Source organism: Stegodyphus dumicola, chromosome 2 (assembly GCF_044657685.1).
Source record: "Stegodyphus dumicola isolate Sdum_Otavi_A_Nest chromosome 2, ASM4465768v1".
In the NCBI taxonomy this organism is placed as follows: Eukaryota; Metazoa; Arthropoda; class Arachnida; order Araneae; family Eresidae; genus Stegodyphus; species Stegodyphus dumicola.
The window spans coordinates 15,721,162-15,738,592 of NC_140769.1; the positions used below are offsets into that span (position 1 = coordinate 15,721,162).

Genomic DNA, 17,431 nt, shown 5'->3' on the forward strand with positions numbered 1-17,431 from the left:
CTTTCTCTACGCTTTGGATTATGTTCTATTTAACGTTGTAGTAGTTTAAAATATAACTACTGGGTGATATTGTACGAATACCTTTGAGAAAAACGTTTTGTTACATTTCTTGTGATAATAAATTTTATTAACTTTTTATCGGACCTGTGCATTCATTCTATTACGAACCCGTACGCACGCAACAACACATTTCTGCATCCGGTCCTGATAATAGAACAGTACAAGAATTTCTGTAATACTAATAAATATATATATATATATATATATATATATACCTGGCTCGGTGAGCTCATTTTTGTATTCTTATATATTGGTAAGTATTCTTATATATTGGTAAGTTGTGCACTTTTTGCTTTAAAAGTGATTATATTACGTTATGATTATGTTCCAGTTAAGGTTTCTATGCCTTTAGTTAATCCGCATGCAATAGCTGTAAAATTTCAACAGTTTAAATGTTTAAGTGGTGCTGATCCTAGTGAGGCCGCCATTTGTTTACATTTGAAACTCTTAGTGGAATATTGAATTAAATTAGTTCAGGCACCAACTTTGTCATTTTGCCTAGTGATACCAAAAGTAAACTTTCAAGTTTGTGCATAAAAAAATCTGCTTTTTTGCCCGCTAGCTTTTTGCTTGTCTTTGCGTAGAAATTGTAATTTTAATTGTAAATTTTTTTCAGCTGTATTAGGTGTCTTATGTTTTTTATATTTTAGAATATTTAATGAAGGTACTTTTAGTTTTTATGTATTGTTTCCTTGCCAAGAAGTGAAATGAATTGAGTGAAGGGGAAATATATCTTTAATGAAATTCGAGGAAATAAGTTTAAATGGAATGTAGCAAAAAATATATATAATTTAGTAGGCCAAGTCAAGTAAGGTCCACATAGGATTTTTTTTTTCCTTTTTAATTTCGAATTTTCTTCTTTTGGACTTGCTATATTATTGTCAAACTTTTATTCTCAATCTGCGAACTACTGTTTTATTAGGTAAACTTTCAAATCGAAAGATTGCACGAATTTTCTAAAGGTTTGCAGTTAAACCTATGCGTTATCTATATCACTACTAACCAAAAAGCAACATTCTACCCTTTCCGAGGAGAGTATCATTCGGAAATGTTTTCCGTTTCTTGAGGCGTTTCACTACCATATAGCTTTCATTGTGATTAATGGTCTCAATTCCAATCCGTCTTTACTGTTAGTTTTTCTCGAATTTTTTTCTTAGTTCCCCTTTTTTTCCCTCACCGGTAAAAAAAAAAAAAAAAAAAAAAAAAAAAAAATGGCGTTGCGTTTTCGTTTCTTATCATTTAACTAGAAAATTTTCAAGCACTGTTTTCGACATTTTTCACTTTTGGCGTTAACAATAGTTATATTCAACTTTCGGAAGTATAATACTGCAAATTTACGTTATATCAATTCCGATTATTATTTTTGACTTTGGTATTACTTTTTTTGCCTTTCTTTTTTAGTCCAAAGGGGCTTTGTCCCTGAAGGACCTCCGTTTTGCGATTTTGCGTCGAATCATTATAAACGGCGTATCACTTTTCAAATTGTTGCCACCAAATGTCAGAGTTCTGCATTATATTTGAAGAAATTAAATAAAGAAGAATCTGCATAAAGGTATGTATGTTTCTCGCACTGTGATAAAACAACGGTACCTAGAGCCATCCAATTTTGAATGACATAATCCTACTGCGAATATGGGCATCTGAAACCCAAATTTAAAATGTGGAATTTTTTTATCGATTTCATATTTTGTAAAACTAATGAATTTTCGATTAACAAACTCAACCATTTAAAAGCGAGTAGTGGCAACACTCTACGGAGGGGGGGGGGAAACCTTTTTATCTTCAGTGCGCGGAACTGTGTATCGGAAATTCTAAAGATAGGCTCATTTTAAAAATTTTTTGCGACATTGCTGTTGAACTGAATTTTATGGCTTAAGGTCAAAGAACATGATATTTAATAAATAAAGGTAACACACAAAATGTTAAAAAAACGCCCCTTTAAACGTAATTTAAAATCTGAAAACCTTTCAGATTTTCTTCCCCCCCCCTTTTTTTTGGTGTGCGCAATTTTTACATGAAAATAGTCCACTTTAAATATAATTTGACTGCTGTTAACTGGTCATTTAGCAAAATTGGTGCTTTAGGAAATGGAATTTAGTAACTGGTAATTGAGTTTTCAGTAACTAGTAATATTCATAATAAATTGAATGGGTTGCCTGCATTTAGTGTTTTCTTTTGTAGGTACTAGATAAATACTCAAAATTTTTCTCAGAAAATCCTCCACGAAGGCATTCCTTTGTCACGTTCAATTGACTCTTCGTCATAAATTTCTGTTTTTACTCCCTTGTAAGAAGTAAAAAGGAAGTATTGTAATCGCGAAAAGTTCCAGGCAGCATATTTCAACGAAAATATCCATTTTGACCGCTATCGAATGCAATTTAACGATGTTTTTGCGTAATATCTGTACGTAAGGACAGAATAAAAGACTCGTTTCCTCCAAAATATTATAAAACTGCTTTAAAATTAATTCTGAAGAGAAATTTTCGTGGCGTCTGTACGAATGTGTGTACTTACGTGCGTACGTACGTACGTATCTCGCATAACTCAAAAACGAGTAGCCTCAGAACGTTGAAATTTTGTCTATATATAGGACTGCTATAACATGTAGATGTGCACCTCGTATTTTGGTTGCAATCGGCCGCACCAAACGTATATAAATATATTTATATATATAGCCACTCTGTTACCCGGCTCAGTGATCTCAGTTTCTTTACTCTTATATGTTTGTAAATTGTACATTTTTTGCTTTAAAAATGATTGAATTATGTTGTTTTTATCTTCCGGTTAAGGTTTTTATGCCTTTAGTAAATCTGTATGCAATAGTTTTAGAATTATCAACAATTTGAAAGTTGTTTAAGTGCCGCTAATCCTTTTTTTTATGGCGGCCATTGATTGTTTACATTTGAAACAGCAGACTAGTGGATTTGTTGCCAATCTAGAGAAAATTAGCTTCGCAACAAGAAAGATAACGCCTTAATTTATTATTGCCAATTAAATCATGCCTAATCCTTTCTGGAATTTTTTCGAAGAAATAAGTGTTTAAGATTTACTTCGTAATTTTTAATATAGATATTTTGAGTTTTTATGTATTTTTGCTTTCTTGCGAAGTGAGAACTGAATTAATTGAATGAGAAATACACAATCGTCTGTGAAAATCTGTTTCTTTTTTGTTTAGTTTGCTTGATTTCTTTTATACATCATTCTAGCCCTATTATAGTATTTGAATAGAACATGTGGCAACGATTAGATAATCCTATTCTTTAAAAGATATAAATTTTGTGCATTATGAGTTATAATATATACGAAATATAATACTGTTAAGTGAATCTAGCCCCAGAGTGTCGCTATGATAAACAAATACTAGAGTGAATTTTAAAGAATGCATTTATTCTATTGTGGTTTATGCGCTGTCGGTGAAGTAGATTTAATTCAATCCAATAAGTTTAAATGAAATGCAAGAAAAAATGCGTATAATTTAATATTCCGCACAAGGAAGTCATGTGTTGTACACATCAGATTTTTTACATATGTGATATTAAAAAAAGACTGAAAATACCCCTTTGTGGTACTATTATGTATATTTCTTTAAAACCTCCTTAGTAATAATATCAGAAAAGATGAAACTACTAGTTTCTGAAAGAACTGTTGTAATAAATCTATGTATCCGATCTGTATTCGAAGAACCCACAAATGCATAAAAATCTCTTTATTTGCAAAACTCGAGGAATAATGAATGTGAGAAATTTCTGCAGAAGATCTTTGTCAGCATTTTTCTAAGCTTCATTCGAGCGTCATTTTAGCTACGTTTGCATAAGAACAGACTAAGGACAAAAATGATGGAATGTGTTCCTGAATGACTAAAATATTTTAAAGAATAGTTTTATAAAAATGAGTTTTTTTCCTCATAATTCACTTGAATTATATAACAATAATTTAAAGAATAATATTGCAAAATGTAACTAATAATAATCATCTCTAAATGTTATTGCATGCGAGAAATTATTAAAAATATACAATCGAATCCAGTTAAGGATTAAAACAAAGTTTGCTTACTATAAAATAATGGAAAAAATTCTATCGCAAACCGTCAAAGTAAAACAAAATTGTCCATAGGAAATAGGAAATGCATAACAAAAATGTGTAGCCTAACAGTGCTGATAATAGATTAAGTCATAGTATTTTTCCGATGTTTTTTCTTTACATTTATACGTAATTTAACGGTATGTAATTCGGAACATATAAGCATTGTTAGATCATCCATTAAAAGTAAATTCCTCAGTTTTACACAATAAACCAAGTATTCAGCTATTGATCTTCTCTTTTATATTCATTTATATCGAAGTACAAGATAATTAAAAAAAATCTGATGGGAACACTGCATGGCTTCCTTCTGCTACCTATTAAATTATACACATTTTTGCTACCTTTCATTTAAATTTATTTCCTCGAATTATATAACTTAATTAATCGATCACTTAAAGCAAGCTTTTTGTCGTACGAGAATAAAACTTCTAATTTTATTTTCTCATAGCGGATATAAAACTTTCCCAAATATAAGTGTTAGAACCGGGAGACGGTGTAAAAGTTAAATTTCGTTATTTGTCGAAAATTACCTTTTCCTTAATTTGGCATTGCCAAAACATGAATATTTTCATCATTTAAAACACTTCTGTAATTGACCAACGAATGCGGAAATAAAAGCCCGGTAAGGGAGTGCGTATATACTATATATAATATGTTTGCTTCTGAGTTGCAATAAAAAAGGGAAGTACACAACTCATTGTCATGACAGTTCCGTATTCAAAATTTTAATGTTCTACGGCTAATCGGTTTTGAGTAATGTGAAATACCTAAGTACAGACGTCACGAAAAATACCTTTCGAATCCATTTTACAATCTTTTTTGGATAAAGGACTTGGTGCAAACGGCACGTACAAATATCACGCAAAAAATCGTCCAAATAGATTCAGGAACGTTCAACATGGATATTTCGATTGAAATATGATACCCGATTTTTTTTTCGCGATTACAATATTTCTTTTCGTACAAAGAAATAACAAACAACATCTGTACGTTGAAGTAGTGAAGAAATTTAGACAGAGATCACGAAACAATTACCTCTTGAAAACATTTTATAATTTTGTTTTGAAAAAAAATCTGATGTATATCATGACATGTGGTATCATGATATCTGATGTATATCATGATACCACATGACTTTCTTGTACGGAATATTAAATTATACGCAATTTTCCTGCATTTCATTTAAACATATCGAATTAACAGTTAACGAATTTTGAATTAAGTCTCATTCGTCGATAGCGCATAAACCACAATAGAGTAAGTGCACTCTTTATTTCTATTTAAGTTCTATTTAAGTTCTCTATATTTATTTACCATAGCGACACTTCCGCGTTAGGTTCACTTAACAGCGTTACATCTCATTCATTTTATAACTCAGAGTGCAAAAAAATTATATCAACTAAAAAATTATCACAAGTTCTATTCAAATACTATAATAAATCTAAAACGATGTATAAAAGAAATTAAACAAATAAAGAAGAAACAGTTTTTCACAGACGATTCAACGCCGCTTACCTAGTGCGCATGCGCTAAAAATTAATTCAGTTCCCACTTTGCGGCAAGGCAAAAATACATAAAAATTCCAATATATTCTTTAAAAATTGAAAGATATACAAAAACAAAACATCAAATACAGTTACAACAATTAAAAAAAAACCACTTTTGCAATTAAAACTACAGTTTCTGCCACAAAACAAGGTAATAACTTAAATGATAGTTCCAGAATGAATTGAGCATAATTTAATTCGGAATAATAAAAGAAGACATTACTTTGTTGTTGCGGAGCTTAGTTTCTCCAGATTGGTAACAAATCCACTATTCTGCTAAGTTTCAAATGTAAACAAATATAGATGCCATGCTAAACAAAAATTACGGTTAGGTGCACTTAAAAAAACTTTTAAATTGTTGATAATTCCACAATTATTGCATGTTAACTAAAGGCATTAAAACCTTAACGGAAGATAAGAACCACATAATTCAATCATTTTTAAAGCAAAAAATGCACAATTTTCAAACATATAAGAATAAAGAAACTGGGTTCACTGAGCCGAATAACAGAGTGGATATATATATATTAATATAAGTTTAATGCATCCGATTGCAACCCAAATGGGAAATGCACATCTACATATTACAGCAGTCATATATACAAAATTTCAACGTTCTGAGGTTACTCGTTTTTGAATGATGGGAAATACATACGTACATACAGACGCCAAGAAAAAAAAAATCTCTTCAGAATTAATTTTAAATCAGTCTTGTATTTTTTTGGGGAAAAAGAGTCCTTTATTCTTTCCTTACGTACAGATGTCACACAAAAATATTACTGAATTGCATTTTATAGCGGTCAAAATTGATATTTCCTTTGAAATATGATACTCAAAATTTTTCGCGATTACAATACTTTCTTTTTACTTCGTACAAGGAAGTAAAAAGAGTCCTTTATTCTCTCCACACGTAGACACCCCCTCCCCCAAGAAAAACAAAATCCTTCAAATGGATTCGGGAACGTTCGAAATGGGTATTTCCGTTAAAATACGATATTCGAAATTTTTTGCTATTACAATAGTTCCTTTACTTTGTGCAAGGAAGTAAAAAAAAGTGTTTATCGTTAACATTTAGCAATAAAGCTCATAAACAAATTAGATTTTATATATAATATTTATAAACATAGAATCGGAATAGATATTTAAAATTCACTGTTATTCCGCAACTTCCATGTGTTAATATGGAATTTGCTGGCCATATCACATTTTCTCCTATATATGTTTATCATTTATAATTTTTTCCCAAGTTTTGAGTTTGACCGGATGGCAACTCTGTAAAACGGGATTCCGCCTCTGTGTTCAGTATAATCAGATTCTGTCCATTAAGGATTCAGTTTCATTCTTGGTGGATTTCTTATTATTACTTTTTAAAATATGAAGCTCTTCTCTGTAGATCGTGTTCTGGTGACGCTGAAGCTTTTCTAAATTAATTTCATCAGTGTGAAATTAAACTTTCCGCATGTAATCGAGTTTGGCTCAGTTACTTTGCTTTGAAGTTTTTTAGCAACCGAATGTAGTACTTTCATAAGTTAATGTTATTTTCCAGGTAATTTTAGTTTACTTTTATAAGGTAATTTTTTCATTTTTTTATTAATAAGGAAATTTTATGTTCCAATTTATTAATAAGTTAATTAGCTGTGTTTAAATATACTCATATTTAAAGACTATGTTGCATGCACACAAAGAAAAACCATGAATACGCCCATGCAATGCAGTCCGTTTGCAGAGACTTGAAGCCGGTCGAAATACCGGTGTTTACGGTCTTGATTGCTCTGCGTCTAACTTTATCAAAGCATTAAGGTCAATAAAGCTCCGATAAAACTGAAATTAACCATACCTTTCTTTAAGGTTTTGTGCTAATTTTTACGTTTTAATTTTTGATTTGTTTAATATCCTTTAAGTATACACTTTTGTTTAAAAATTTAGAGTACTTACATATTATCCCGTCAACTGTGGAAATGGCGCAAGCAGCGAAATTGAGCGCCGATTATGGATAATCGTGACATGACAGCACACTCGTAATATCTGCGCTTTCGTCGGATGAAACCCTGAACGTCTGATTCCCGATAAGCCACCTTTTGTTTTTATGAAAAACATTAACTGTTACTGCTGTGTTTTTTCTTGCATTTTGAGAAAAACTTAAAATCCTGCTTGTACAGAACATCAAGCAATGGATTATTTTCAAAGTTTTGAAATCTTACCATTAAAAAAATATGTATTAATGGACACACGGTCAGGTGAAAATGGCCGACAAAACAGAAATAGATTGGAAAAGTTCCCTGCAAAAATGTTTTATTCTCTAAACATAACTTCAGGTATAATCAGAAAACTTAAGAAAATAGTAGAACGCCGTTTTTACGAATCAGAAAAACTAAGCGGGTCGCTTACAGTTTGTTTATTAAATTAAGAAGGGTCACTTTCTTCAGATATCCGCAGGAATGTTTGGCGCAACTTTGGATGGATCTTCGCCAGTTTCCATAATTCGATGGTAGCCAACTTTCATGACCACCGGGCTAAAACTGAAGTACCAAATCTTAAAAGAGTTTTCTATTTTTTCTTTGAAACTGTAGACTGACTCAAATTATTTCTTTAGATGGAGGCATTCTGGGATTCACAGTACTGGAAAAACCCACTTCCCGTTCTTGACCTTCAAGGAAATGATATCTGGAATTCATCAGTAAGTAATCTTTCTATTAAGTATGTATTTTATAGCAAACATTATCTAAGTCCAAATTTCGGTGATTATTTTTTCTGAATTTCTGGACATTTTTAAAGACTTCGAATATCAAATTTTTCAGTAAATGTAGAATAAATCGGCAAATTTAAAATTCTTCTATATTTTTTAACTTTTATCAAACGAGCAGCATTTTTAAGGCAAGTTTCTTTAAGGGTTTAGTTACACAGTGCTGTGTTTCTGGACATGAGACCCCTGATGGTTTGAACATTAATCAGAGTTTTTGGATACTCTTCTTTTAGAACTTTGCCGCCATTTATGATAACCAGCTATTCATGGTTGTTTTCACTTTATTATTGCCTTAAACAGTTTCAGCCATTTTCATACGTTCAAGGGCTGATGGGCGGGTCTCATAGGGGCGGCCAATTTGCATAAATGTGCCGGTAAGTTGACAATTTACTTAATGACTGTTTATGTTTTGGCAAACAATTACCGGCTTGCATTAAGATGCTGGCGTCTTCAGTGACAAAGCGAAGCTCTGTATTCATCGGTGCTTACGAAACTTTTCCTAATTTTCGACAGCCCCATCCGACCTTGTTGTCATTAATGTCATTGTCGCTACACACCTCACGTAACTGGTGGTAAATAGGTGCAGTTTTCTAGTTTTTTTTTCCATAGTTATGTATAGAATTATTGACCGTATTTCACAGCATTTCACATTTGGAGGACAACCCGGTCCCCCCTTGTCAATGAAGACCTTATGTCGGTGGGACGCTAGATTTCCTTAAGCATTTTAATTTTAACTACGAATCATGCAGATAAACTACGTGAATGCTTATAAATGTACCAATGTACAGATGAACGATGGATGGATGGATCTTGAAAAATATCCTACATATATGTTGCATTATTTTTGTTAAATAGTTTTTATGCTATTTTCCATCAATTCCTCTGAAAAAAAAATACGCTTTAAAGTAATTCTTTTCCAAAATTCAGGTCATAAGAATAAGTTTGAGTTGCCTTAAGTTTTGCTCGAATTCTGAAATATTATAAAAATTCCCGAAGTTGTATGAAGTCTCTCCCCACTGTCTATCCATGTCAGCAAACAATTTTGATGCTGAACTGATGCGTTTTTCAGAAACGTGCTACTTAACGTAGTCTTTATACATACCTGTACGTCTTCTCGTTTAATGTATAAAAATACTATCCAGTTTAATGGCAGTATTCATCGAAAATAATATTAAATATCGCTACAGAATTTGATTGGCTTATAAATATATATTTCATTTAAAGCAGCGGATGTTTTTCGATTTTGGAGGGCATGTGCCGAAAATTTTCTCTAGTATACTAATTTGAGGTAACTTATGGAAAATCCTAGGAATAAAACATTTCTATCTCCAGCGCGTGAGAGACAGTCTATTGGAAACTCTAAAGATATGCCGTTTTTTAATATTTTGTGATTTTGCTATTGAACAGAATTTTATGCATGCGACGTAAACACCAAAAACGGGATATTGAATAAATTAAACGCACGAAACGTTAATAATAAGAAGGAAAAAGTTTTTCTTATTATTATTAACGCCATCTTAGTAAGAAAACTGAAATGAGCTGAGAAAGACTTAAAAAACAAAAATGTATATCAGCCCTTAATGCTGCATCAGAAATTCTAAACGTACACTATTCTAAACGAATTCTAAACTTATGCTGCTGTTAATTTATTTTTATTTTTCTGTTGAATTGTATATTGCGTAAATGCAAAAAAAAAAGATGGAAAAGTATGGCAACTGGAGGTTTGAAATTAGATGGGCGCACAAACCTTAATGTTTTTTGATAGGCGACTTCGTTACTCCTGAGTTACAGAAAAGAGATCTTCAAGCCCTATTTTAGAGTTTTCAGTTGGTGTTCAGTTCATCTTCGTGGACGTTTACATGGAACTAATGTGGATGTCGTGCACTTAGAACTAATCTGGAAATGAAGAATGTGCACATAGAACGTCGTCGTGTGTATAGAACTTTCAGAAAAACTTCACAACTTCATGCACATTGAACTTTCAGAAAATCATCCATAAGACATCGTCCACATAGAACTAATTTGGTGTATAATTTTCTGAAAAGTAAGTATATTAAGGACATGAACTGGCTAGCCAAACATCGAAACCTATACCCTATAGATAACACATTGGATGTTCTTGAGAGACCAATTTTAAATTGTTCTTCCTCTGCCTTCCAGCGCAGTGGAACAAACTTTGCTATAAGAGTAGGACTATAGTCCTACTCTTATAGCAATATATAAGCGATACGTATCCTCATATCCAATATGAAGTCTGCTCAGAGTTGTACTACTTTTTGAATCATATCCCCTATTATCCTATATTGTTCGATCTTGCAATGTCTGTTTTAGAACTTGCTTCTCCCATAAGGATGCACGATCGTGCTCATATATCATGACTGTTATATTATTCTTTGCATTATATCAATACGTATAGTTTTTCAATTTTCTGTTTTGTCGAAACTGTTAACATTTTTCTTTTGTCCCAATTTCAAAGTCCATCAATGCTGGGAATAACTGACAAAATAAGAAAATTCTCTAATTTTTAACAGCGGTATATCTAGCAGATTCTTATCTTTCCCTTATACAGGCCCATCAGTCAGTTGTGGCAGAATACCCTAGGGTATCTGCCTGTGAGAAGGGATGTCTTCATGGAGAACTCTTTGATGATATCTGGCTCATATCCTCTTTAAATACGGGGAAAATTACGAAATCAACCATGAAGCATTGTGTCCCGATTTTCTCCTTTCCTTGCATTTGTTGCTTTTAGTGAAGACTCTAATTTTTTGGTTAGTTTTCAATTTGTTTTATTTTGTTTCTAAAGTAGATCAAAGAAATGTTGACCAGAATTGTTTTCTTTTTTATACAGAATGAGGACGACGCTCAAGAGAGAAGGCGTTCAATGGTACAGCAATTCGCCGCCTCTGGTGCAGTACCATGGATATCAGTAGGGGCCGAATACAGACCGATGAAGCATCGCTTTTACAGAGCAGTGCAGAAGGTTACACAGCAGCAGAGAGTCTTGAAAGTGAGCTATTAATTTTAAATTACTCATGCATAATGTATAATTCTTCAGTACAAATCTTTCTGCATTTCATTAGGTGTTGGTGAACGTTCGTCGGTATCTTAAATACTAGAGTTGAAACATTAATGGTTGCAGCTATCGATTTATAACTAATATAAAATTGTCACTTCTGTGAAACTTTTGCTGTCCTTCGACGAAGTTACTAGCACTGTGTATTACCCACTGCCAAAGATTGGAAATCGCAGTATTGTAGGCGCCACCATATGTGATCACGTTTATTTTGATTATTATTGAAGCATGTTTGATCATGATTATTTTCATAACATTAAGTAATGAGGCCGATTGCAACCAAAATGACAGGTGCACAACTACGTGTTATCACAGTCCTATATACAAATTTTCAACATTCTGAGGCTACTCGTTTATGAGTTATGCGATACACATACATATATACTTCTTAAGTACTGACGCCACGAAAAAATCTCTTCAGAATTCATTTTAAATCAGTTTAATAATTTTTTTGGGGGAAAAGAGTCCTTTATTCTGTCCTTGCGTAAATTGTATTCGATAGCTGTCAAAATAGATATTTTCGTTGAAATGTGATACCTGAAACTTTCGCGATTACAATACTTCCTCTTTACTTCGTACAAGGAAATAAAAAAACTGAATATTTGTGTGTATCAATAAAGTTCTCATTAAACCATTTAGCATGCAGTGATACGTGGTTTTGTATTTAAACCATTGAAAACAATCCTACAAAATTTACAAGTATTACGCAAATTCTTGTTGTCTAACGTCTCCAATAACCGTTATTCGGTGTGTTATTTTAACCAAAACCTTACAGATATTTGAATTCGTGTTCTTCACACTTCCGATTCTCTAAAGAATCGAATAATATCCTATTGATAGTAATACTGAAATCTTAAAATTCACAACATTAAGTACATGAAAAAGGACAACATGCCCGTTTTCCAAAATAAGTATTAATATTTAGTACTGCATTTTAAATTCCTTCACAAGTCGTTACCGTTCAGCTTTAAAACAATGAATAATTAAATATTTAATATTTATCAGCGTTTTCAAGTAGAGATAGTACTTTTGTGTGTTAATGTTTCGTGCAAACAGGCCAGAAGAGAAAAAAAAAATTTAAAAATTTGAACCATTTTTACAACTCCAGTAACGAGTTTCACGAGTGAAGATATTCGTAGCAAATCCGGGAATCTTCATCAGTTTAACAAATAATCATTCTTTAACATAAATCTTCATCAGTTTTCACAAATATAAATAGTATAGCCACTAAAAAGAGAGGTAGGCCAACATTTAACACTTTGTAAACCTTATTAACTGAATGCCTCCACGCTATACAAGTTTTTTTTTTTTTCTTTTCAACTTTTCTAAAATAATATTGCTAAGAATGGATGCTAGTCAGTTAAAATTCCATAGCATTCCGTAGGTCGTAACAAAAAATTTCCAAAGTACGTATCTTTGTGAATGTTTTGAAGTTGATATTTTTCAGACATAGTTTTTGTAGGAATTAGAAATTATATTTTAAGGTACAATAATCGTTAAGCAGATGCTAAACAAATGATATGCATATTTCAGTATAAGTGAGGATTTGGAAATGTAAGTTTAGATTATTATTAATATAGTCAAACCTCGTTATAGCAAACTTCGCTCATAACGAACTCCCGGATATAACGAACGAAATTTTCGGTCCATTCCAGTTTCCCACAGACTGTTATTTTATACAGTTATAGTGAACTTCAAAATGTATAAAAATCAGATATAAGGAGCTTTGTGGATATCGTGAACTGAAATGGTTTTGTATTTTTCAGAATTTCTGTAATTTTCAATTAAATAAGGACCTGACTTTTAAATTCGCCTTGCTTAGGCTATTAGAAGAAAGAAAAAAAAAACACATTTATGTTAATATTCTTTCGCATTCGCCCCCACTTTTCTCTATGTCCTAAGAAATAGGCTATATGAGAAAAATGTAGCACGTAATTCTTGGAAAATCATGAAGCGCAAGAAATATACCTTAGAACAGTGGCCGAACTCAAATTACAAGCGGGTTGAATGTTCAATCTGAAGTCAGCTAATGGGCCAGAAAATGTTTTTAACGAAATAAAATTCTTCTACTGAATATTTATCAGAACATACATAAACAATAATAACAATAACAAAAAAACATTCAATTTATATTTATTTTCCATGTGAAACCAAAAAGTTGGAATCTGCAATATATTTCTGTTGCTTATATTTTGAAATTCATATACACCGATAGATAAATATTAATTCTTAAACTGACATTTATTTTAGAGAATTCCAGTACCTTAATTTAGCCACTAAATAACTTTTTTACTTTAACCGAAATAACGGAAATTTCAGAATACTGAACTGCCACCAGTTGTCGGCTGGCAAACGAAATTAAACTAAATTTAATTTATTCAGTTTTATAACTACATTACCCTACTCACATGCAGCCCACCAGCGGCCGAGCGATAAAAGTCGCTGAACACAGGTAGTACGGTCCGAGGTTCGAATCCCACAAACGGGCTGGCTGCATGGAGGTTTACGTAGTTTTCTCCTTGTGTAACGTTTATACGAGCCGTTTTGCTTAGAAAGTCCTCTACGAATGCATTTCTTCTCTTAGGCAGATAGCCCTAGTGTGCTTTGCCGTAATTAAATAAATCAAATCAAACCAACTTTAGTCACATGACCTGGTTTAAAAGCGCAGAACTCCAACCTGTTCAGTCTTTTTTTTTTAAACAGCAGTCGCTCGCATAAGCTCAGTCAACATCTATGTCTCTAAAACTATAAGCCTTGTATTCGCAACAAATGCATAATTAAAATATATTGGCGGGCCGCATAAAATTGCTTCGAAGGACGCGACTTTGATATCACTGCCTTAGTAGATGCTATTGTGGAATAAATCGAGCCAGAGGATTATTGATCTATTGAAACGGAGAGCTTGAATCGATTTTTTGATTCCATTCCAGTTCTTTGAGTTATCCGGTTCGAGGATGATGCTTGTTCATTATCGTAAGCGCATATTTTAGATGGAAATACGTAGTTGCAAAGAAAGGGTCTAAAACATGACTAGGTAATTTTTGATGTAAAATTATTTAAAAACTAGAAAAAGAAATGTAGTAATTGCAGATAATGGTTTGAATTAATTTTTTATATATTTTTATTTAAACTTGCTCTTGCACCTTTGCGGAGATATATCAATGCTAACACTTCTTTCTCTGTGGTTAGCTATCATTTTTTACACTATATAAGAACATAGATGTTATATGTTTAGGTATCAGTTACATTTTTTTATGAATGAGTATACACTATTTCTGTTTGCTCCATTTAGCTTCGAATACTTCGCCATAATTAGTCGACTAATGTTTTTAATTTTCTATTAAATGCTCACGGTTAGTAATGCAATTTCTGTCGCATTTTTCCCTTTGTTGAAGCTTTGAATAAAATACTTTAACGAGAGGTGAAACTATGGTAGTCTTATGCTAAGCGAACAGAAATTGAGGTTAAAGTCACGTATTTAACTCCTCTTCTCCGCGAATCTTTACAACCACCACAAAACGATCATTTGATGCACCCTGGAGCACGCAATCGTTTAGCTGTTATGTGCGTTTCCTCATCTTCCCTCTCCCCTCTCTTCCAGGCTCTTTCACCGGTCGACAGCGCCCCCTGCGCTCCAGAGGATGCGCATCCACCAACTCCGAGCGACGGCCTCCCTGCCGTGGCCAGCCCGGCCTTCTTCCACCAGCAGCTCCTGGGTTTGCTTCAGAAGAAACTCCGACGGGGTTCTTTCAGAAGGAGCCTCAAAATGGGCAACAGGGGAAGCAGCAATGCCCCCAGCCCGGACAAGAAGCCGTCACCCGATGCCGGACAATCCGGTCAGTCCTCAATCCTTTTTTCTAATTTCTTTACAGGATGCTCGGGAGGCGGATCTGGACGTCAAAGAGGACATCTTTGATCCTTTACTCCCAATTATCAACAAAGTGACGGTATTTATGTGAAATTTTAACATATTCCAACTGTTGCTTGATCGGTTAAAGGGACTCTTAAATAGAAACTCTCATGGAGTTCCGTTAGCTAAATCCGTGATAAGAGTGGTTGTTGACATCAGTATTAGGCTTAGTTCTGAGTTAAAATTATGTCAACAAAGCAATCAGAGGAAGCAGTGGGTGAATTTTCTGACATGACAGCAATTAAGCATTAAAAATATTTTAATATAGCATGGATTTCTGGAAGCCAAAAGGAATCTTGAGTTGTGAATAGGTTTCATTTTAAAATTTAAACAGCGTTTCAGTCAGTGGAACGATGTCGTAGGTAAGAGATGTAGGTGCTCTGTTGAGGTGCGCATTTTTATTGACCGTGAAAAAGGAATACGTGGCTTGCGTCCAGAACAATTTCAAATCCTAGAGATATTAATGATGCCAAAACCACTGCATTTGTTGACCATTCTAGTAAATTGAAATTAATTTCGGTAATAGAATCAGAATTCTAAAATATAAAATATTTAATTCTCATATTTAAAAATATAATAACTTTTATGAGACGATTCATGTATTACGAAATTCCAAAAAGAAAATTATAGTCTAAAATTAAGGTTTATTTGCTATTTTCTGCCTTTTTCTATTTAAAACTGAGCTTTTCGTTACACTATTATTCCGTGTTTATAATATAATATTTTCATTCAAAATTACAGTTTACAAAAATAACTAAATAAGGGTAGTAATTTAATACAGCTAATATATTCTGTATTATCAATACATTTCATTTGGAGATAATTCTCTTTCAAATCGTAGCAATATTATTGTAATAAATACGGCTAATAGAAATAATTAAACACATCTAATATATTTTATATTAATAACATAATATTAATAATTTATTATATTATTATGCTATTATCAAACCAGTATTGACTGATACTGTAACATTAGCAGCAGTACTTATTGAAAGTAGATGCGACTAATTTAAATGAAATAACCAATATTTTATTACTTGTTTATTAGTAGATTTATAGCATACTATTATATACATTTGAATAGAGTTAATACATTCCAGGCTTATAATATGCTGCTTTGTATAAGAATAATTCTTAATCAAATACTGAGTAAGGAGATTTTGAAGGTAGGAAAGCAGAATTAGTGAAGGGATTTGGAAGTGATACTTTCAACACGCTGTATTTTTTGTAATAAAAATACGATGTTCATAATTTTTTTTATAGAAGTGGTTATTAATAATCATTTAGATTTCAATTGTTTCAAGTTTATCTCTTTGAAATCCTTTTCACATACATTTGGGTATATTTTCCAAATAAGTTCTCAAATGAATATTACAGTCACAAATCTAAACGGTGCATACTTTTACTTCTTATTTTACTTTGAAAATTGAGATTCAGTATTTAAGGAATTTATTACAGCAATTTCTCGTTAGAATTATAAAAAGCACTGTAAACATAACGTGTCTCTAATTTCAAACTCATTTCCTGATTGCCTACGTGCCAATTTAAATCCTATTAATCTGAGTGTTTAGAATGAATTTCATACTCCGATATTTATTTCCCCATATTAGTTGATTATATTTCAGTCATTTCTTTGAAATTATATTAGAATTATATTTCAATATATTTTAATTCAGTGATTATTTTTAAATCACTAAATTTAATATTGCATGATCAGAAAACGTTTCTTAAGTATCATAGCAATAGAAACTTGACTTTAAAAATGAAGCTCTTTGTTTTATTCATAGCAATAATTTTCTGTATAAACCTTCGTTATAGTTAACCAATTACCAGTTTTGCATTATGTTGCATTTCAGACGACATGTAGTTTATATTTTAGACGTATTTTCATTTCATTTTATTTACTTAATGTTTTTTGGCCACTAGTTACTATTCTTGATTTTGTTTCTTAGATGTGGCAACAGAACAATTTATAGAATTATCAAAAAACGTATGTACTAGGTAGCAAGTAG

The 17,431-nt window shown here is 32.2% G+C and overlaps 1 protein-coding gene across 1 annotated transcript in view; it reads left to right on the plus strand.

Moving 5' to 3' along the window:
- LOC118200302 (uncharacterized) overlaps positions 1-17,431 on the plus strand; it is a 129,410-nt gene that overhangs the window by 16,275 nt on the left and 95,704 nt on the right. The window contains exons 2-4 of the mRNA XM_085810462.1: positions 8,284-8,367; positions 11,282-11,440; positions 15,108-15,342. Of these exons, the coding sequence (XP_085666588.1) occupies positions 8,284-8,367; positions 11,282-11,440; positions 15,108-15,342 (478 nt within the window). The remainder of the gene's footprint in view (positions 1-8,283; positions 8,368-11,281; positions 11,441-15,107; positions 15,343-17,431) is intronic.